At 48.6% G+C, this 23,409-nt stretch overlaps 1 protein-coding gene across 2 annotated transcripts in view; it reads left to right on the top strand.

The window, feature by feature from the left end:
* Positions 1–23,409, top strand: part of SHISA6 (shisa family member 6) — a 222,267-nt gene that overhangs the window by 2,157 nt on the left and 196,701 nt on the right. For both annotated transcript variants that reach the window (XM_052688170.1, XM_052688169.1), the window contains exon 2: positions 10,771–10,931. In XM_052688170.1, the coding sequence (XP_052544130.1) occupies positions 10,771–10,931 (161 nt within the window). The remainder of the gene's footprint in view (positions 1–10,770; positions 10,932–23,409) is intronic.

Below are 23,409 nucleotides of genomic sequence, written 5' to 3'. Positions count from 1 at the left end.
CTGGCTGGTGTAAACTGCCATTTCTTCAATGAGGCCAAGAAGTAATGCTGCTTTACGGTTGCTGAGGGTCGGTCCCACGCATTCCATTGCAAAGCCCATCTCTGCAAGAAAATAACTGTGAGGTGTTAGCAATATTGTGGTATCTCTTAGGTCACCTGTGTCTGTCCAGTGGAGAGTCCTGGAAGCAGCTTAGTCAGGAAATAGGCTCTTTGTAACATTTCCCAAACTAAGGGCTGGTTCCCAACAGCCCAGCTCGTTTGGCTTCAAGGCAGCTGAATTTGGAAAGCTGACTTGGCTGTCCATGTGTTACTTTTGCTGTAGCTCCGGAGCGTTACAGTGCTGGATCCTACGCCCTTTGAAATCAGAGACAGTGTTGCCAGACTTGTCTGAATTATTCCTGATGTTTTCATTTCTTTGATGCTTGCTTTTCTTTATTTAGATAAGTTCTGGTGAAATGATTCACCTGTGTGTAGAAGTATGAATGGCAGATTGAGTGCTTGGAAAGCTTGACTTTCGGTGCATTTTAAGGGATTGATTGACTTCTATAATATGGTAGCTGGTAAAAGATTATACCTTTCAGAGCTCTGTTACCTGAACTTGATCAACACTGCACGATGGTTTAAATATTATGAAGTGCATCTCCAGCAGACAGGATCTGCATCTGTCTGAGGAATTGTGCTATCTGCGCTCTAAGCAGAATGTAAATATGTGGAGTGGGGTGGTTTGTCTTTGTTTGCCTCAGAGAACTGCTGCTGAGTAACAGGGAGGGAGCAGGATGTAGTCAGATATTTATATCTATTTGAAGCGGTGTCAATGGGAGTTAAGTGTAACATCAGAAAAATTCACTGTAGTAATGGCACGTGTGCTAAATCTCCGCGTGCACCTCGCCAAAAGCTGCGGAGAAAGAGCACCAGTTCCAACACTGCTGTCCTCGAAACAAGCCATCGTGAGTGGTATCCTGCACCCAGGGAGCACCGAGCCATCTCCCTGCACGTCAGTGTGAGCAAGATCCTGCTTTAGAACGTATGCCCTCATCAGCGGTCTGTTAGCAGCACTGCGTGTAGATGCTGTTGCTCTGCTACCTTCTCATCCAGCTCTTACAGAAAATCCTTATTAACTCGGTTAGAAGCAACGTTTTGATGGAGGGCGGGCTCGTTTTCTGCCTTTTCATAGAAAGGAGGGTTTACAAATTCACAGGAGAGCTGTCACTCTCATGTGAAATGAAAGGCTGACTGTGCTCTGCGATATGCGTGTGCATTTCAGAGCTGAAAATGGGGGCTTGTTTTCAAGCATCACCACACACCTTTCAAGCAGAAGCACTGCTGTGATGCTGGGCTGAGCAGAGCCAGTAGCTGGTGCTTGGGTTCGTTTACGAGAGCAGTAAGTGGAAGTGCTTTGAAAAACAGGAGCTCTAATATTCATATTCTACAAAAAGCACTTGTAATATTTTATACCCAGCTGATTTTGTAATGATTAGAAGATCTTTCAGCCCGGCCAAACGTGGATGCTTCTTGCTTGGATCTTGGTGTGGAGTTACGCAGGCAGAACTGATGCATGCTGGGCTCCAGGTAGAGATGGGCTGATTTCTGAGAGTCACACCTAGCAGCGTTTCGCCCGTGCTTTCATCTGATTGCTTTTGTGATTTCATTTCAGTTTGTTTTCATCAGTTTGCTCAAGCGTTTCTTAAGTGAGCTGAGTGTTTGCTTTATTCTCAGCACAAAAAGGAGTTAGAGAATCTTTGGCAGCAAAGGAGGGATAACAGCTATTTGTTTTCAAAGCTGGTTATGTTCTTCAGCAGCGAGGAGGGGTGACCCGGAATATTTTCCACCGGTGCTCACGACCCTAAATCCCCGTGCCACAGTCCATAAATAATTCACTGCTCGTAGTATCACTCCGTGACCCCTGTTTAGCTCTCAGCAGCGGGAACCATCGCGCTCACTGCTCAGTTAGGGATGCACAAATTAGAAAGCTGCTTATAGTTTGCAGCTCGGGTTGGAAATGCTGCCTCTCGCTTGCTGCACGGGCAGCCGGAGCCTTTGCTCATCACCATGGAGAGGTGGTGGCATGGGCGGCCCCGGGGCAGCGGTGGGAGCCCAGCTGTTCTCACCAAGCTGTGAGAAGCAGCGCCGGGATTTTTCCCAGCAGATGAGCCGTGTGCTCTGCTAAAAGGCTCCGTCCAAGCACGGCGTGTGTGCCGATGAATGTTTTGGCTGCTGGGAGGGAGGAGGGACACAGGTGCCTTCTGCTTGGGTGCCCCGCTGCCGGGGAGGCTTTGTGCTGTGAAGAGGGATGGTGTTTGTGCTCTTCTTCAGTCCCTGCCCGCGCATCCTCTGCTCTGTGAATAACAACAGGGAGGTCTTTATTAATGAACATCCTTTTCCCAAGTAGGGCCCCGGTGAAACTGATCCGTTCCTTACCATTCTCTGAATTTCCACAGGAACTGGAGGCAGCGGAGCTGTTTGCCCACAGCTGCGTGCACTGCTCTGCACCGTGCTGGCTTAAAGCACGGGAGTTTCCCCTTCCTTCAGGCTGCACTCAGCACATCTCCTGCACCCCATGGCTGCTGGGGGGCTCACAGGAGGGCAGCTGGTTTCAGCTCTCTGTACCGAGGCGTGGGTCACCACCACCCACCCCCTGATGTGGTTATGTGAGCCATGATCCCAGCCGGCTCATTCAGCTCTTCTCTCTGCTGCTGTGCATTGCTTGGGCCAAACAGTCCAACTTTATAACTCTCCAGCACACACCTGGCCATGGGATCCATGCAGAAAATTTTCTTTCTCAGGTTTCACCATCGTTTTCTTTCTCTTTCTGCTGTTTTTTTTTATACTCTGCTTATTTTTACTCCACTCTGTCTCATTCACCCAACACTCGCATGCCTTTCAGCTGCTCCTTGCCCTGCTTCCTATCACGATCCCTGGTGGCTTCTGAGTGTTGTGTTGCCTCAGATCATTTGCCCATGAGTTGGTTCTTCTGCCTCCCACCAACACAGCTCCAGACTCCCAGTCCAGGAGAGCCCTGAGCCCTGTCCTGCTTTGCTTGATGAATCTCCCACTCCCAGCTGGCCCAGCTATAGCAGGGTGTGTGTCTGTGTGCATACACCAGGACAAATCTGCTTCAATTCCACATCCTGGGCTCAGTCTGAAGCTCTGATCCCAGTTTGGTTTTTGGGGTTTTTGCTGTGCTTCCCACTCAATCTGTTTTGTGCAACCTCTGCCTTTGGTAACAGCACAGATTCTGGCTGCTCCTCAGTTTTCTCCTTTCTTTTTGAACTTCTCCCAGTAAAAGGCAGCACACACAAACTGCTCTCCCTCCACTAAATCCTTTCAGTGTCTCCGCTTGCACACATTTGATATTTTTCTGCTTTCTAATTAACTTGCTCTTTTAGCAACCCTCCATCACAAAGGTGTCAAGGGATTCCAGCCCAGCTCTGAACTTCTGTTTTCTTTTCGCCTCATATCCTTAACTACCAGTTGATCTCTGTGCCTTTGGAGATCAGAAGCTTTTTAAAACTTCTGTTTCACATAAGAAGATCTGAACCTTATCAGGAAAACAAGATCGTGGTGTTTTTATGCCTGCCTTTGCCCCTACTCACATGGGCAATCTGTGTTTCCTTAGATCTGGGTGCTCTGTATTGTGCAGAGGTCTCAAACGTCTCATTACCCGGGCAGATAAGCCTAGAACTCTTTCACAACAAATAATTTGTTGTAGTTTAGCCCTTGCCAGATCTCCTTTGTTGCAACAGTAGGGCTCTTTGGAGAAAGTAGATTTTGCATCAGTTAGTGTAAAGCACTGTAATTATACCTGCAGCATAGGCTTTGGTGCAAAAGATACCTTGTGCATGAGTCTGCTTCTGTGTGCAGCTCACCCACGTGCTTTACAAAGTAATTCGTATCCACCAACTGCTCTCGCTGGCTTTGTGCACTGAGGCACACGAGCACAAAGCCATGCACTGCACGCTGGAAAGCTGCACCAGCCGAGCTCCGAGCGCAACCCCTGCGGCTTTTCACGCTTCTGAAGGATCTGCTTTTCCTAATTCTTCCTCTTTCCCCAACCAGGACGAAGTCTCGTTGCCTCCCCGGTCCTCCCGTGCTCTCCACACTCCCTGCCCCGCTCCCCCTGCGCGCTGCCAGGGCTCCGGCGTACAGCAGGTGGCAGCCGGAGCGCTGCCGGCGCGCTGGGTGCGGTGCAGGGGGCTCCGATGGGCTGCTGCCCTGGGCTGAGCCCGTCCCTGCTGGCCTGTCGCCTTGTTACCCTTCTGGTGCCCCATCCCTGGAAGTGCCCGAGGCCATGGATGGGCCGCGGGCAGCCTGAGCTGACAGCCAGCACGCAGCACAGGGTGCGGAAGGCTTTAAGGTCCCTTCCAAGCCAACCATGCTGTGGTTCTGCTCAGGGTAATTTTGCTGGCAAGCATCACTTGAGAAGCTTTAGCTTTTACTTTTTGAGGAGGAAATCATTGCGTGGAAATCTCCTTCTCTTTGGATGCGATGTGCTGCTTTCCAAAGATATTCATGTTTCCCACTGTTCAGTGATTTTAGCAAGTTCCTTTCCCACGTCACAGCAAGAATTAGAGACTTAATCAGTGTGTATATGAAGTATGTAAACTGCTTGAGTCTGAGCCTGAGCACTGCTGGCAATTTGTAGAACCATAGAAGCTCAGAATGGCTCAGGTTGGAGGAGACCTTTGAGATCATGTAGTTCTTGCCATGGGCAGGGTTGCCACCCACTGGACCATACTGCCCATCCAACCTGGCCTTGAATGCCTCCAGCAATGGGGCACCCATAACCTCTCTGGGCAACCAATTCCAGTGCCTCAGCACCCTCTGAGTAAAACATTTCTTCCTGAAAGAAGACTGTCCTCTATTGTCTTTGATATAAAGAACCTGTCCCAAAGATAAGAACTTGGTTTTCCTGAGGTTGATTCCACTGCACCTTAATGTGTTGAGCTCATAGTGCAATTTGTTTTCTTGTTTTGGTACAACTCCTATAATGCCACGTCTGCTTCAGCTGAAATGTGAGTTCCACATACATACATCCATACCTATAGGATAGTTATGCCACCTGTGTGCTTGTTTTATTTATCTTCACTAGGAATGGTGGTTTAGGAACATTTCCAGCCTCATTCTGTAGCAGTCTTGGCTAAGGATCCCTCAGTATGCCCATAGTTTTCAGTGAAATCTGTTCTTAAAGCTGCACTAAATTCCAGGAGCTTCATAGGTAATTCTTTCTTTGATGACATCTGACCTTTCCTTGTAGCATTTATTTTCAAGAAAGAAAATTTCCTCAGTTTTGCTGGCTGTGGGAACACAATTGCTTCATGCTTAGAAGGGTGTCCTCACGCTTAGTCCCTTTTCCTTTTTAGCTCCATGTGTGCAGTCACCCATTCCCATGCACACACACACACACGTGCATCCTCAGGCACCCCGTGTGTCCCCCAGGTTACTGCAGCGACCATTTCCAGAGCTGCTCCTCCCCAGAAACCCAGCTCTGAAGTTGCAGACGTTTCCATTTCTCACTGCAGGATCGTTACCTCTTTTGGTGTTGGGTGCCTCCAGCTGCTGCCCAGCCCCTGCACCTTCAGAACAGCGTCTGCTGTGGGAGAATCACATCCAGCCCCATTCAGCCCCATTCAGCTTCTGGTGCTGAGAGCAGAGCTCTCCTGTCCCTTGGGGTGAGCTGGTTCACTGCTGGATAAATCACCTCTCACGGCCGAACTGCCTTTCTGTCTGGTTAGTAAGAGGGCATAGGGGAGTCTTTAACCTCACTCTTTTTTTTTAAGGACTTGTAGTGAAATCCTGGCCGTGCTGAAGTCAGTTGGAGTTGTGCCACAGGCTCCATCAGTGCTATGCTATTAGCAGGCTTTTAGCTCAGGCAGACGCTGCTCTTTTGATTGTGCTCTGCCAGATCCATTTGGTCATTCTTTTTCTATTCTTCCCCAAACTCACAGGGACTTTGGAACAGGCCTTTCTGTTTTCTAACACTCTCCTCCTTACCCCACACACGAGGAAGTCAGATCCCCACGAGCTGGGACTCTCAGAAGGTACTACTGCAATGAATTTGTGTGTTCTCTCTCCCTGTTTGATTTCATGCAGACATCCTGCCTTTTGGAGTGCCAGCTCTGTCTGGTGCCTTCCAGAGCTCATTGCAGTGGCAAATGCCAGTGTATGTGGCAAACTCACTTCTTAAAATACGCATTCCTCGCTATTTCAGCTTTTTACTTCTCCCTGACTACCCAGGATCTGTTTAGTTTTATTTTTTATTTTTTTATTTTTTTTATCTCTACCCTGAAAGGAGAGGGTTATACATGGACTGGAGACATCCCATTAAAAACAGTCCTTCCCCTTTGCCCATATGGTCTTTGCCAGCCCTGGGATGCTGATGTTCTGTATTACTATAGATATATCCTATGGAAAGCTGTCAGGCACACAGGGATAGCAGGGATATGCTTATCTGAGTGCAGCATCCTTGGCTGGTGGAGAGGGCACTGGGCTGGTGCTGTGGTTCGTGGTGATCCCAGCCACATCTCAAGCTGAGAGACCACGATGGGATCAGTGTACAGGATCCTGAAGGATCAGTTTCCTGATGAGAATTCTCTCTGCTGTGTTTTGAGCCCATTTCTTTGTGGTATCATGGGGCTGTGCCCTATGGGAGAGCTTGGTTTGGCTGCACAGCCTTCTCAGAATAGCTGAAGGCAGAGGCAGTTCTGGGGATCTGTAGTCAAATCCATAGCCATGCGGGCTGCCTGCAGTGATGGCCCATTGGGTTTTGAATATCACTGTGGATGGACACCAACAAGTAGGAAACCTGTCTCAGTCTTCTGTCACCCTAAGTGCAAAACATTGTTTTCCTGTGCATAAATAGAATGTCCTGTGTTGAAATTTGTGCCCGTTACCTCTTGTCCTGTCGCTGGTCACCACTGTGCTCCCTTCAGGCATCGGTGCACACTGAGGAAATCCTGCAGAGCTCCAGGTCGCTCAGCCTCTCCTCCATACACAGTGCTTTAAGCTCCAAATCACTGCTGTGACCCTTCACTCACAGGGAGCCCAGCACTGCATGCAGCCCACAGGGAGCTCTGATCAGCACTGAGCAGAGAGGAAGGCTCACATCCATTATCCTGCAGAACCTTTACTGGTTATTTACTGCCTTACTGAATAGAGGCTCCTCCAATCCCTCCCCCATGTTGAGACCAAGATTGAAGCCCAGCTGATCATGCCCTACCTGTCCTTCATTGTGGTTTGTTCCTCTGTGTTTCCCCATTTTATCCTCTGCCCACTTTCTCGTTGTTCTGTTCTGGTTTTCGTCGCCCCTTGCTGTTTCCTCTCTCCCACCTTGCATCACCCTTGAGTCGTCTCCTTACCAAATTCTGTTGGTTGCATCTTTTGGCACCAGAGTCCCATCTAACACCCAGCCTTGCCACTCTCCTGCTTCCATCTCATTCGTCCCATTGTATTTACAACAAGCCTTTTTCTTCTCCTCTTCTAAAATGGTCACAACTACTTCTTCACCCCGTTTTCGTCCCACTGCGATCCTTTCCAAGGAGCTCGCTTAGGCTACTCCTTGGAGTTAGGTGACACATTCCCTGCCACCATACCCACTACCTGGGACACCCTGTCATCATCATAGCTCTGCTCCCACACTGCCAATCCACCCCGATGTCAGTATGCCTGCTTTGGCTTTACCTGGAAAGAAGCGTTGCTGCTCTCACTTAAATGACGTGAATGGAAATGCTGTCAGAAATGCTTATCTGGGGATGTGATGGTGCAGCTACGCAGCTCTGGCTGCTCCCTCTGCTGCCACAGGTAGCACGTCCTGGTGAGTGAGGTTTGTTTTCCTGAGATAAGAGCTGTGTCATCACAGAGCGACGTCTGGATTGCTTTGGCGGGGTGCAGGTGTGTAGGATGCTGTGACATCAGTGAGACTAATTGCACCTGAATGGCTGCACATGCAAGACCCAAATATTTCAAGGGAGTGTTAACCCTGCTTGAAGCTTTTTCAGAGGGTGATTAGAGTCGCTGCATCTGGAAGGCTTAATTTGACCACAGCTTTCCTCAGTGAGGTGTGATGGACCTTCCACCGGCGTGGGGATCAGCCCTCTGTGCTGAATGGAAATAAACTGGATCACACACAGCGGTGTGACCGAGTTGTCAAGGAACTGACCAGCTTGATCCAAGTTTAACTTTTCCTCCACCTGTTCTGCTGCTTCTGAGCAGGACATTTTTTTCTCCACAGACATTAAAGAAGAGGACAAAGTGAGCACTGAGGACACCCTGCTGTGTCCTGACCAGTGTGCCTGGGGTATAGGACCATTACTGGTGCTGGTGGTGGTGGTGAACAGTGGGTTCAGACCTTGCCTGTACCCCAGCATGGCTCTGTCAGGGGCTGTTCACAGAGCTGAGGTATTACCCAGACGTGTAGAGGGCAGCATCCTCTGGGTACAGCTTTCAGGTAGACAGTGACCAAGAGGATGGTTGGCTCCAGTCTGACCGGAATGTATTCCCAGTGATTGCTTCAGTTATTTTCACAAAGGGAAGCAAGCTGTGCTTATAGGAGGCAGGGAAGCTCTGTTCTTGGGACTATATCAGCCCCCTGTCAGGGAGGTGTAACACTAGGAAAAAGGACAGCTGTATCAGGAGAGGTGTGGTGACAAGCAGCATGCGGTGTGAACTCATCACAGAATGATGAAGGTCAGAAGGGGTCTCTGGAGGTCCCTCAGCCCTTCCTGCAAGTTGTTCTGTTCCCCTCGTCCTTCCGCTGTGCACCTCCAAGAGCAGTCTGGTTCTGTTTGCTCTGCTGCACCCATTAGTGGGCTGTGGATCCTCTCTTAGCTTGTCCTCATCAGATTATGAACAAGCTCAGCTCCAGGGAGAACTGGTCTGTACTCTGCCATCTCCATCCCACTGGTATCTCCTACTCCATTCCCACATCTCTGAGTTTTCTGCCCTCTCTCTGCCTTATCTTCACCTTGCATAGCCCCATCTGAGTGACCTGACCCTTTTGCCCAGGCTGTGTTATATGAAGCTAAGTGGTATTTTAGTGTTATCCGTGCTCTCATCTTTCTCTGTCCTTTGAGTGATTGCACTCTTGACACTAAGAGTCTTTCACAAGTGCTCAGAATGAGCCCAAGCTGCTATGGGCCAGTAAATAATGGTCCTAATACCATCCATAGGATTGAAAAATTATGCTTTGCTTTTCTGTCCTGCTGATACCATCAGATGGGCGCCTGATGCTTAGTATTTCTTGGAGGTGTGCACTGAGGGCTCAGTTCTGCCAGCCTGCCTTCTTTAGGGAAAGCGTTGTCTCCATAGGGGCATACTGGGTGCTGAGCTCTGTGCTCTGATGCTCCCCTTTAATCCCTACGTGTAAGTAGGTATGCGCATATATACATCGTGCACTTGGTTGCAGCCTGTGTCTGCTCTCTCTATAAACAGGCAATAATCAGATAAGGATCGAAAGTATTCTTATGATGCAGAGGGTGGTTGTGCACTAATGCACTCCCCCCGTGAAGCCTCTGAGGTCTTCCAGGAGTTCCTTTGGTAGTGCACATTAGTGTTGCGATTCATTATGTACAAGGATGGCAGCCTGTAAGGGAAATGATTTGGAAAATGGAACAGTCTCGGGTCCTACACTGTTTCTTACATAAAAGACCAGAAATACATCGTTTAAGGAATGCCAGAGGATATGAGCAACACCATAATCATTCTCATCAATGTGCAGTGAAGGAATTTCTCCTTTCTTGGTTCCTTGAGGTGACATTAGGCAGATTCTGTCTGCCAGGAGAAAGGAATCTTTCAAACTCCATCATTTTAAAATGCCCCTGTCCCTTACAATCCACACAAGCCACCCCCTTCCCCTTTTCCTGGCTCAAGAGATAGCTTGTGGTTACACTGGGAAAATCAGTGCATTTCACACTATGAATGTTCCACTGGGTCTGTGATATTCACAGAGAAAAAAATCTTTGAGTCTCCACCCATCCAAGGGGAAAATGTTGGATGCTGCTGAATTCTGTGACATTTCTTTTCTTGGGGAATAGCAGTGAGACCTTAGAACCATTAAAGGAGTCTCTAATGGACAAATAGCTAACAATGGGAGACATTAACCCATGAAAATGTTTTTAGTTCTTTTCTTATGGACTGCTTTTTCTGCTCTGAGAAACCCTCTTCCATCAGTGCTATGTATTGAGGTACGAGCAGGAAAAGCTATTTATGGATTTATGGATTTATGGAGAGTGGGGACTGCAAGTATGGAGAGTGGGGTCTGGACTTGTTGTGTGATTCAGTCTTAGACCAACAATAGCCAAGTAAACCATAGAATCACAGAATGGCCTGGATTGAAAAGGACCACAAACATCATCTGGTTCCAACCCCCTGCTGTGTTCAGGTCACCAACCAGCAGCCCAGGCTGCCCAGAGCCACATCCAGCCTGGCCTTGAATGCCTGCAGGGATGGGGCATCCACAGCCTCTTTGGGCAACCTGTGCCAGTGCCTCACCACCCTCTGGGGGAAAACTTCCTCCTCATATCCAACCTAAACCTCCCCTGTCTCAGTTTAAAACCGTTCCCCCTGTAACTTCGTGCAGCAGACATTCGCACACACAAAGAATCTGAGCTTTGAAGACAGATTTTGTTGTTGTTTTGTTGTTGTTTTTTTTTTCTGCTTATGGTAGGAATCCAAGCACTGCGGGTTTCATACAGCGGCTCTGCAGGCGGAGATGCTGAATGCCATTCCGTCCGTTTTGTGAAAATATGTTTTTTTTCCTCTCTCTCTCTCTCCTCAGGGCTCTGGCTGACATCTTAAGGCAGCAGGGACCAATCCCAATAGCACACTGTGAAAGAGAAACTATCTCGGCCATAGATACCTCCCCCAAAGAAAACACTCCAGTCCGGACATCTTCCAAAAACCATTACACCCCTGTGCGCACCTCCAAAAGCAATGCAGGTGAGTGCTGTGTTCTGCTTTCCCTTTCGAGCTGCTTGTGCCAATGCTTTGTTAGAAGTCAGCAGGACATCACACTTGGCTACAGCAGAGTTTGAAACCTAAGATTAGGATTATAAATGGTTTTCCAAGGCGATCAGATAGAGCGGAGCAGTGCAAGGGTTCTTGGTGATGATTCTTTAAGGTTTTTGCTGAGCAGAGTAGCTATTCTCTCTGGGCGTCTTAAAAATTCTGAATCAGCGAGGTATGAATTCAGCTCGTACCAAAATGCTTGTAATAAGCTCAGAACACTGTGTATTTCCAGCCAGACACACATGCTGTAAAGCATAATTGGCCTCTCCACACGCAGCAGCTGAAAAGGAAGGCATCCACACAATGGGGCCCATCTCTTCCATTTGGGTGAACCACAGGCGTGTGCCAACAGCACAGTGTGGGAGGTGACCCTGGTGGTGTCCAGGACAGTGGCTCGAGGTTTTCCAGTAGCACTGGCCTGGGGGTTTAAGACACACAGATGTTTTTCTGAGTTCTGCTGCTGGGTAAACTCAGGCAAACCACTCTGTTCATTGCCTTGATTTCCCCCGTGGAGCAGGATGCTTGCCTCTTAGGTAAAGAAATGGCTCTGATTTGTTTAATGCTTTATGTATTGATAATTGTCAGAACAATGCCTCGGTGGTTGCTGACCGTCTTCGTTAAGTGGGATGTGGTAGGCTTCCCATCACTTCCCATCTCTCAGCTGCAACTGGATGTGTGCCTCAAAGATATGCCCTCATTCAGTCACAAGCTATTCGGCTTCCCACAGAAGTTTCTGGATGGCATCTCCTGGCCCGTGTCACCCAGAGATCAGAGGGCTTTTGCTGATGGTCCCTTCTGGGGGAGCAGGGCTGCTCTGCGACCTGCAGGACTTGGTGTGCTCCCCTCTGTGCAGGAGGGGCCGTGGCTGGGGGCACCGACTGCTCCCATGGCCTTGTTACAGTCACTGTTGGAAGGCTTGGGCTGCACTATGCGTCACCCTACGGAGACACAACCAGGTGACTGTGTTCTCTGGAAGGCTCCTTTGCTACTGGGAACAAAATAATTTCCCTGAGAAGACAGAAGGATTTCTTTTCTTTCCAGTTTTTGCTTAGAGGCCAGTGAACTCTACAATTTTTTTTTTATGCCAGGGAATTATACATGTGAAATGAGATGTTGGACTGGAGAATGGTACTTGAGCTGAATTGTCTGCAATAGGAAGGTGCTTTTGCAAGTCTGCTGGCTCATGAGAGGCTGTGTGCTTCTGCCCCAGGGAGAAACACAAGAAGCGAGGATTTATGGCCAGGGAACAGGTACAGGCTCTCCTAGAGAGCAGCTCTGACACACTGCTTGCAAGGAGGCAAACACCTTGTTTCTTCCCATTGGCTCCAGTTGTGGAGCAGGCATTGGTCAGGGAAAGGTGGAGATGCAGATGGAATTCCTTGCTTCCAGCTAGATGCTGGAAGCCTGAATCATGTCACATTTGTGCGCTGCCAAGGCTGATAAAAGGGAAATGGGAAGGTTTGAAAGGGGGAATGGCTTATTGCAGTACTGCAATGGTGTCTTCTCTGGTGTCGACGGCTTCAATGGATGCTCTTAGGGCTTAAGAGGCACCCAAAGATGCAAGGAACAGAGAATGGGTACATCAGTGGGATGCTGGCACAAATATTCACAAATCCAGGTAGGGAGGACAGGGACTTTGCTTCCAGCCCAGCCTGCCACAGCCACTGGCAGCTGGAGGGGCCATCGATCTCATCTGCCTGGGACAGCCACTTGGACTCACTGTCCCTTTGAGCCCTGGCCAAGCTGGGAAGGGAAATCTTGCTCTTGTAGTTTGCTCAAAAAGAACTTGTTCCTGGCTCAGCTTTGTCCGTTATTAACATGTTCTCATATATCAGAGGAGACAGAGAGCTAATCACTTACAAAAGATTGTGAGCTCATAAAACAGCTTTACAGTTAATGCTTTTTTATACTGTTTCATTTGCAGAATAGGGCAATGCTCCATCACAACTGTGCTTGATTACTTAGATTATTGCGTGAATCAGAAAATTGTATGAGTGGATTCTGAAATCTTTAAGGTTGGGGGAGAAGGAAAAGTTGGAGAACAAGATCGGGTTAGATCATGCTAGACTAGAAGAGAGCTATTAAGCTGCAACATGGCAGTAAAAGAGGGCTCACTATCCATCCTTGCTTTTTGAAAATAAGATTTATTTTTTTTTAAGAGAGAATGAGAAAAAGCTGAGAGTGAAGAGTGAGACAATAGCACACAGTAGTAGGACCCAAGTAAAGCAGTGCTCACTGGTGCTATAAATCGATTTAAGAAGACCACAACTGTAGTGGGGTCTGAAGCATCAGCTCTGCTGGCTTTACTTTGTCTCAGGGCTCCACAGTAAGGGAGGTTAAGCGACCAGAAAGGGCCATAGCTCTTATACATAAGCTGAGACTGAGCTTTGTATTTGTTTTGCTTGGAACTGGTGTTTCCAAACCTATAACTGAAAGAGCATCCTTAAGTCCTGCTAAATAAACCGTGGCTTCATTTTGTCATCAGCCTTGTTTGGTGTCATTGAGCAGAATGGTGGTGGGTGACAGTGACAAATTGAGGTGGCCCGTGCCCAAGGCAACAGAGTCCAAGCAAAGCAGCGTGAGCAATGCTGTGAGGGCATGGCCATGGTGCACAATGTGCTGGCACTGCCTGTTCCTTCCTGGGGCAGTTTTGGAGCAGTGCCCACCTCCCACTGCCTCCATCCATCGCAGGTGCCCAAAGCGGGGCTTAAGACCAAGGCAGATATGGAGATGAGTCCTCACTCCTCACTTACGTGGTTTTAGAGCAATCAGAGCTCTGCAGTGGGGCGGGAGGGCTGATGTTAGGTGTGTTTTGCACTGCTTTGCTGAAATTTGAGACAGAAGAACTCAGATCTAAGTGATGCTTTTTGGAAGGGAAAGAGAGTAAGTAGGGCTCTTTGTCCTGAACGTGGGAACTATTGCCATGGGGACCATTCTCTTCTGGTAAGAATGCTGGCTTTCGAGGCTTCAACCTGCTGCCTTACAGCTGCCACTTTCCCCAGGTGTTAATCAGAAGAAAAATGCATTTCTTCTTGCTGGTCGCATGTGCCGGTAGGGCTTCCTGCCAAAAATTCTTGCCTCTGAGAATCCAGCTGAAGTCCTTTTGGGATAGCAAGGAATGGTTCATCTCTTCTTTCTTCCACCTTTGCTGCTGCTGACATTTCTCTTCCTGGCTTTTACACGGTGCTGCTGTTTTAGTGGTGGGAGTGTTGTGCAGATAAGGGAAGCTGAAAGCTGTGCCTACAGATTGCTTGGGTCAGAGCACACTTCTCCAGCTGTGCACCGCCTAATTAGTATGAGCTACAGTGCTGTCTGTAGACAGGAACGTTCCTGCAGCCCACACAGACCTCCTGTTAGTTCCCTGTTTGCTATTGTGAGTAAAAGGTAAAGTACGATGAGGCTGAGATTACAGAAGATCTATCTATAGCTGTCTATTGGCATTTTTAGTGTCGCCATCACAGTCGCACCTTTAGGGCTGTTGGAAGGAAAGCTCTGATCATGTTTTCCCAGTGCTCTCTCCTTGGCCTCATTACCTCTCTTGACATCTGCTGTGAAGGTTGGTGCCATTCCTTTGTTCAGCAGATGGCTGAAACGGGTGGCATTGCTTCTGCATTGTTCACAGTCCTCTGATGTGTCAGAAAAGGTGTGGGCAGCACTGTGACAGTGATGCTGATGGCCCATAGCATTTGTGGTTGCCGTAGCATTTCAGCTTAGACCATTATTTCCAGTGCCAGTGGGTACTGGAAAGCCTTCTGAAAGATGGATGCAAGGAATTGGTTGGCTTTCATCCCAAAATGCAGTTGAGCAAAGGAACTGCAGGAGATGTCAGATTGGAGATTTCTGACTGCTTTGGTGAGTGAGCAGCCAGCGTCGGACTGACCGCCATGCAGGCGGGCATGGGCCCTTTCTTCTCTTGCTCTCATTCTGGTTCTTCTGTTCCAGCACTTCTTCATACAATGCACTTGAGAAAGGGGGATACTCAGGACCATTAGGCTGAATGGGAAGCTCTGGGGGAGAAGAATCTCTCCAAATAAGTTCAGGACAAGCATGTGCTTGCTGCCACCGTGCAGTGCTTTCAGTGATGGAGATGTCATCTACTCAAGCACAGGACAGCTGGGTGTAACCTGTGCCCGGACTGATGCTGCTGCTCACTACCTGCAGGATCAGGAGGCTGAAAATGCAAAACTTCTTTTTTTTTTTTTTTTTTTTTTTTTTTTGAGCTTGGAGAAGGGAGTCTGGCCTAATTTTATATTCTTTTGTTCTATTAATTCTCTGAATACCACATGACCTCACCAACAGAATATGCTGAGTTAGGTCTGAAACCAGCCCCAGACGTGCAGGTGAAGAGCTGACCTCGGGGCTAGGCTGAGATCATTTGCCAGTACAGAAAATTCACCTGCCATAGGGCTGGGGGTGCCTGCAGGTGTGAAATGCAGCCTACAGACAGGATTACAGCTTTGAATGCAGCAAACAACACAGCCTAACGCTCTGATTAGCCTGATATATCTGGGAAGGCTTTTAATAAGCCATTTGAGTCAGGATGTTCCAGAGATGTACATATTCAGAGTGCTGTTTTCAGCGGTGCCTTCCACCCAGAGGCATCCTCTGAGCTTGTTCTGCATGTGAACGAGCGCAGGAGAGACCTTCAATCTTTATGGAAATTGTAGCTAACATCTCTAACCAAATTTAGACAGAGCAGCACAAGGAGTGCATCCATCCCAACCATAGCACAGGACAGGAGCTGTGTGGCCAGCATGCACACCCCCATAGGGGCAATGTGAGCCGAGGCTCAGGTCTCCTCCACGTTACCCAGTTCTCATTCCGTCCACCCCTCCTCCTTCCCCATCCCTCCTCTTCCCCAGGGCTCCAGCTGCTCTCTGCTTCAGATTGCTTCCTTTATTCATTCAGCGAATCCTCCAGCTTCTCCCCCAAATCCCCAGCAAGTATTTGAATTAATTTACCAAAGATCAGTGTCGAAATGTATGTCGAAGGCGTTCAAATTCCCTGCTGCTTCACAGTTTGTGTTGTCATTTACAGCTGTTCAGGGGAATACAAAGCAGGTGTAAAATGATCCCCCAGTCCCTGCAGAAGCATTTTACAGCCCCTGTGCTCCATTGTAAGAAGCTAGTTAAGGTGCAGGGGAGGAGAAGAATTAGGGAAACTGCTTGGAAAATACTCAGAGAGTTCCAGGGTTTTTCTTTTCACTGTACTCCTAGAGAGAAGCAAACAGCTCCAGAACCTCTAGGATCTGCAGAAGATGGGGCAACTCGAGGCTCCTCCATCTGCTCCACCTCCAGGCACACCTCTGTTACGGTTATCCCCAGCCCTTCCCACAGCTTTCCCACCCAGGAAAATCCCAAATGGGTTAATGCTCTTTCTGAACAGCCAGGAAATGTCAGCTTTTTCTGTCTCAGAGCATTCTGAGTTACTCAGCATCCTGGCATTTGGGATGTCATTGCCAAAGGGAGGATCAGACCAGCAGAGAGTGGGGATGAGGGGGTGCTGCCAGAAGTGGGGCAGGGCAGCTGAGCTTGGGCACTGGCTGCTATCCCCTTTACTGTGGGATGCTGGGCTGTTCACCTGTGTAGGAGCTGTGTTAGACTGTGTCACACAACTCAGATGTTCACTCAGTTGTGCTGGGCAGCTGAGCCCCTCCTGCCTTTTGTGGCAGTGCCAATCTCAAAAGGTGGGAAAAGGGATCACAGAGAGGCAGGCAGTGTTACTACCTTGGCTTCAAAAGAAATGCCCAAAATCTTATCCCTGGGTCATTTATGCCTCAGGACCACTGCCTCCCCACCACATGGTCCTGCTGCTGGCCATGTGCTGCTGGGTGCATGGATCCCACCACCCTGCTCTCAGTGCCTGGAGAAGTTTCTTTTGCATGCAGCTCCCCAGCACAAACCTGGCTCCTTTGGCCTTGCATCTTGGTGGTCAATGAGAGCTCTGATAACTGGTGCTGGAAAGCAAGCACCTTGCACCTAAGTATTTGGAATCTGAGAGGAGTGGCTCAGAGAGTCAGATAAGTGAGCCACAAAGCTACCTCTCATGAGCTTCATACATGGGAGATCCACCTGATTTCAAGCGGTCCTGTTAAATTGGGCACTCTTTCTTTGCTTATCTCATTTTCTGGACATCTTCTCTTCCTCCAGCTGCAGCCAGAGGTTTGAGAAATGCTACCATGGGGCTGTTCAGCTGCGGATAGTATAGGGACTTAGCACACTTTGCCCACCAACAGCAACAAATCCCTGCACCGTGCAGCTGCCTCCATCCTCCCCCCACCAGGCTGGGTCTGCACCCACCTGCCTCCAGCCATTGATTTATTCTGCTCTCCCGAGTATTCCACCAAGCTGTGAAGTTTTAGGGTAATCGGTGAAAAGGAACCTTTGGGAAAACTCTGCCCCACTAACAAGCCCCATGAGACAGCAGAATATCCCCACTGCAAATGTACGTTGAGGTGAGTGTATTGGAGAACGAAAAGCGACAACGTTTGCAGCGTCTCGTGTCTCACTTCCAAATATTTGTGCTGACTGATGTCAGGCTTTCATGCATGAAAGCAGCTAACGAGTGACAATGTTTTAAGAAATTTTTAAAGAAGTCTTCACTGCGGAGAAAAACATGGGTAGGTGGAGTGCGTGTGTGTGTATACACACAAATAAATATAGGATCTGGGTAGTCTTGAGACTCGTGTGAGCCACATAGCCCTGACAGCAGCAACATCTAGAGCTGCAGGATAAATATTAGGCCCCTGGTAAAAGTGTTTTGGTGGAATTTAGCATTCGTTGGGCAGAGTGCAGTCCCAGAGCCACAAGGCCAGGCACGGCAGTGCTTATCATCCACAGCGATATCCAGAAATGCAAGGTTACTATGGGAACAGCATCCTTTTTTAAGAGAGACTAATACAAGTTGTGAGCAGGAGGGAGGATTAAGCACATAGATTTACTTTGAAACAAAGCCTCACTGGGAAACTCAGCTTGCTGAAAACAAGATAGCAGAACGCATGGGGAAGGGGGAAACTGACTGAATCAGACTTTTCTAGCGTTAATGTGGGAAGAGCATCTGGATGGCTGATCGCAGAGTCACAGAGTAACAGCACTGTAGGGGTGGCAAGCGGCCTCTAGAGATCTCCCAAAGCAGGTTCCTTACTGCAGGTCATACAGGAAGGTGTCCAGATGGGTTTGAATATCCCCAGAGAAGGATTCCACTACCTCTGTTCTGGTGTTCTGTCACCCACAGAAGCTTTTCCTCATGGTCAGATGGAGCTCCCTGGGTTCCAGTTTGTGCCCGTTGCCCCTCGTCCTGTCCCTGGGCTCTGCTGAAAGGAGGCTGGCCCCATCCTTCTGATTGCTGCCCACGAGATATTGATAAGCACTGATATGATCCCCTCTCAGCTTTCTTTTCTCCAGGCCCAGCCTCTTGGTTTGAACCTGCATGCTTGCCTATTCCCAGCCCCAGGTTCACAGGCAGCTCTATGGCTCCTCTGCTTCTGGGCAGAGGTGTCCATGTCCTCCCTCCCTGCATGCCGACTCCATGCTGTCACATCCAGAATTTTCCAGAGTTCATTTTTGACCCCACCGGTGCCTTGCAGTTAAGTGTTCTAGTTTTCAGCTTCTCAATACTTTCCACAGGGAAAAAAAGAGAAGTAAGCCTGCTGCTGTGCCCTGTGCATCCCGCAGTGCTGCTGGGCACTGGCAGAGGGTAAAATCATTCCTGCAGCAGGTTGGCTTGTCCCTGTCTGCCCCCACACGTAGAGCTGGATCAATTATTGTTTGTAAAATGCATTAGATCTTCAGATGAAAGGCAGAAACACAATGTTTTCTTCCATTAATCAGAGCAGTTTAGAGAAAACATCAATTTAAAATGTTAAAGCCAATTTGCAACTTGTATTGACAACAATTAAATTGGCCTCCAGAAAGTAATGCAAGTGCTTGATTTTGACACCGTGAGGAATGAAATCTTTATAAGGACTTTTTACTTGTTGACTTTCTCCCATTTCATGATTGCTGATCCGATCACGCTATTATAAACAAAGGTGAGGAGCTGGAAACAATCCTTCAATTAAGAACATATCTTCATCACTAAGCTCTTCTTTCCCTCTTATTGGACCCCAGCCCAAATATTGTGACTCAATCTCTGCTCTGCTTTCATCGCTCTCAGCTTCCATTTGTTTTTTTTTTTACTGCCCAGCTGGCTTTGCTGCCTTAAAATGATGCAGAAATGTTCTGAAGCAAAGCTTCGCCCCTTTCTCCTTTATCCCTAGCGTTACACCAGCGGCGATGATCTCACAGATGACCACTGGCCACCACCTCCACGAAGAGCAGTTCCGTGGTGTCCATGCCAGTTCCCAGCCCAGTTGCAGAGTGTCATTCCCAGTTCCCACCCCAGTTCTGTGCTGTCCATCCCAGTTCCATGTCATCCAGCCCAGTTCTATAGTGCCCATCCCAGTTAACATCTCAGTTCCATAGTGTCCATCCCAGTTCCCTCCCAGCAGTTCAGGGCCATCGTGGCCATGGAAGTCTTTCAGCTCAGCATACAGAGGTGTAAAAATAAATTTCAGAATATTTTATTAAGGGAAATGGAAGCATCTGCAGCAGAAGATTTTGCTCACCACACTGAAAACCTAGCTGATTTGTGGTTTTGGTCATCTGAATCCTTAGAAGGTTTGCCTGTTCTCTCTTACTGCCGTGTCTCAAGCTCTGCTCAGCCAAAGCAATGAATGAGGAACGTCTGCAGGGCTGCCCCCCATTCCTTTCAGCTGGAATGTACACAAGGCAGTGGGTATTCCCACCTTCTGTGATACTCCAGGGCTGTTTTCTGAAGGCTTTCAGCGGGAAAGCGTTTCTGGATTGAATGACAGCAGGGAGGTTTGGCTCACATTGAGGATCTGGAGGCAGCTTTTATTGTTGGCTGCAAACAGCTTTTATCGTCGTGCAAATCCCTGTTCCTTCTGGCAAACCAGCCGTGTGTGTGCAGCTCAGGGACTTTGTGCATCTTGCCTCCCTTCCTCTGCTTGGAAGCTTTATTACCCTCAGACCATCCTACTTGTTTCAGGTAGCTGGAAGGACTCCCCTGTGGCTATTTATATGGGCATACTTAAGAAGGAATGATCCCCTTCTCCATAAAAGGACAAATGTAACTGCTCTTTCTGATTGATTTAAAATATTTGAGCAGAAAGGAAATGGGAGTACATCTGTCACAATCCTACTTACAATCAGGGAAGCTAATGGAAAGATCCCTTCTGACTCCTGGGTTTTGGACAAGGCTTATGCTGCAACATTAGCAAATAGTGTAGCTCACATCTCATCAAACCCTTCCCAGGAAAATAATTCCAATGCATGGGGATGGCCTTTTGCCATCTTCCTTCCCAAATCTGTCCCTGGCTTGTCAGCTGTGCCAGCACCTCTATCTTCCTGCGCTAAATCACTCCTATGGATAACTGTTGCTCTGCAAAACAAACCCCACAGATGATGTTCATTTACTGCCAGTCACAGACCAGTGCACCAGTGCCTGGAATAAGCGTGCTGAAAAGGCAGTAAGATAAATATTCGTTCCCAGGCATGTGTCTTCTTACCCAATATCTCCAAACTGCAGGGATGCAGCCTCTGTGGCACTGCCTTTCATCTCACATCTCTTTTCCCTGGATCCACAGTTTTTCCTACCAAGAAATCATTTCTCAGCAAGCTCCACAGGCTGGGTGCAGCTATACTGGCTACATCTTGTTTGCCAGAGGAATGTGAAATCCAAATCAATCCTGGAACCATACAACAAATCTCTTTACTCCTCATGCAGGCAGCCTGCACTCAGAATTCAGACACCTACCTACACCCTTGTAGCAAGCAGTGCTATGGCCTTTATAGCTGTCTTCAGGGAAGTTTGAGAGGAATTAGCCCTCGTGTTAGCTAAAGGATGCAAGAAGGGTGATGAGGTGTCCATGCTGTACACTAAATACAGTATTAGGCACACGGAAGTTCTCAGGCTACTGGAAATCATAGACAAAGAGTGTACATCCACGTTGCCCAGCTCAGCAGAACAAGTGTTTCTACTAAATCCCACTTAAATATTAATGTATTCAGTGATCAGGAAGCAGGCAGGGGAAGGGAAGTTGAAAGGGCTCTTTGTGTGCAGGATGCACTCAGGTGGCTCCAGCTGCTGTCAGCTCCGAGGAATCCCTCAGCTGCCCTGGGGCTGAGCACTGTGGATCTCAGAGCTTTTCACCCCACTTCTCAGGCTTCTGAGTGCCCTCACTGCATCACATCAGTGCCTGGTGCCAGCAGTGCTGCAGTGTGCTGGTTTCGCTGATGTCCTCTTCATTCTGAGGCTGCTTGCTGTGTGGGTCATGCTACTCATAAGCATCTGTGAAGTATAGGGATGACCTGAGAGGAGTGCAGGTGCTACTTGACTGAAGATGGTAAGGTGGAAGACGAGCCTCCCTGTTAAACCCACCTACCTTCATGTCCTTTCCTTTTTGCCCTCAGTCTCTCTGCTGTGGCATAGGGCAGAACTAAAATCTGGGTTAATCACAGAATTGTAGAATTACAGACCTTGGAAAGGACCTTAAAGATATCTAATTCCCACCCCTGCTGTGGACTGGCTGCCCCCCAGCTCAGGCTGCCCAGGACCTACTCATGCCTTGGGCACCTCCGGGAGTGGGACACCCATAGATCTGGGCAGCAGTGCCAGGGTCTCACCACGCTCTGAGTAAAGAATTTTCACCTAACATCTAACCTAAATCTTCCTTCTGTAAGTTTAAAGTCAATATCCTTTGTCCTGTCACCACACTTCCTTACAGAGTCCCTCTCCAGCTGTCCCGTAGGCTCCTTGAGGCACTGAAGGCCACGGTAAGGCTCTCCTGGCGCCTTTTCTTCTCCAGCTGTGTGTCCCAGCTCTCTTTATTAATAGAAGAGGAGCATCATCCGAGCACCTTCATGGCCCTCCTCTGCATCCCTCCAACAGCTCCTCATCTTTCTTGTGCTGGAATCTCCAGGTCTGGACACAGTGCTCCAGATGGGGCCTCATGAAGGCAGAGCAGAGAGGGACAGTCACCTCCCTGCCCACTGCCAGCCCTCTGCTGATGCACCCCAGGATACCACTGGCTTTCTGGGCTGCAAGAGCACACTGCTGGCTTATCTCCAGTTTATCCTCCATCAGAACCCCCATTTAGTCCATTGGTGTTCCAAACAATCATGTTACACCTGTACTTCAGTTGGGTTCTGTTTAGACCGTCTACGTGACGCAGCCAAACCCCAGTCCCACAGCATGGCCTCTGGTGGTCCTCCTGCCTGATGGAGAAATGTGTCAGTTGCTGCATCCAGAAAAAAGCTTTCCTGTTATCAATGGTATTATTTCTCTGGTCTGGAGGTGGGAGTTAAACTCTCCCACAGTGACGCACTTCTCAGTGGTGTATAACTGAGAACATCACAAAGGTTTCTGTTGAAACTTGTGTCCCACTGTGCAGGCTCACAGCAGGCTTCAGGTCCTACAGTAACCTCCTTTTCAACATCTTCTCCAAAATTATTTCACCCATGATATTTACTGAATTTTCCCTCCTCTCCTAGTGCTCAGTGCCATGGACACATTTCTTTGCACCTCTCTCAAGGAGCACGCAGCTCATTGTGCCCAATTTCCCCTTTGTGTTGCTGCTGCAGACTCTGCTACCTGTGCTGTGTCCTGAATTCCTGAATTCCTGTGCACATCCTGAATTCCAGTTCTGCTTCCTTTTGTTCTGGGTTCCAAACAAAGCCATTTGTGTCACTCACTCCTGACTACACCCCACAGCTTTGCAGCCTCAGCACACTGCTATTTCATCTGATTGGGTTTCTCCCAGATGCCTCCTCATCTCCACTTTGTGCACTCCACATCTCATTGCTCCTTCCCTCCATGCTGTTGTCTCAACTCCTCTGTCTGTTTCTGTTTATCTGAGCATGCTTTGTATGGACGCAATGTGAAAAATCAACATTTTGCATAGGATTGCTGAGATTTTCAGCCAGGATCTCAGGGGGTGAGCACCACACTCAGCACAGTGTGAACAGGTTCAGCATCAGTGTGAACAAGGAGTACAAGTGCCCGAGGCAGGGCAGGTGAGGAGCACCAGCACCAGTGATAGCAAACTTACCCAGACAGTATGTTCCATCAGAAGTGAGCAGATGGCACAACGAGCGGGTCCTGCTGCTATCAATTTGTGCAGCTTAGTGGCCAGAGGAGCAAGGGGCCAGCAGCAAAGGTCTGGTTCTTTTCTGTAGGAGAACCCCATGATTTTGATGCATTTGGTTCTCCCATGATTGGACTTCTTCAGTGTTCATAACCTTGAGGCAAAGAGCTGCTTCCCTGCCTTTGGCACTGAGGGACATCCTGTGCTGCTTTCTGCACAGAAGTACAAATGTTGCTCTTTCACTCTCATCCTCACCTTTCTGCT

The sequence above is a fragment of the Tympanuchus pallidicinctus genome, unplaced genomic scaffold, assembly GCF_026119805.1.
Source record: "Tympanuchus pallidicinctus isolate F22 unplaced genomic scaffold, pur_lepc_1.0 scaffold23, whole genome shotgun sequence".
NCBI classification, from domain to species: Eukaryota; Metazoa; Chordata; class Aves; order Galliformes; family Phasianidae; genus Tympanuchus; species Tympanuchus pallidicinctus.
The sequence above is the reverse complement of the archived record's forward strand: the minus strand, read 5'-3'. Positions and strand labels throughout refer to the sequence as shown.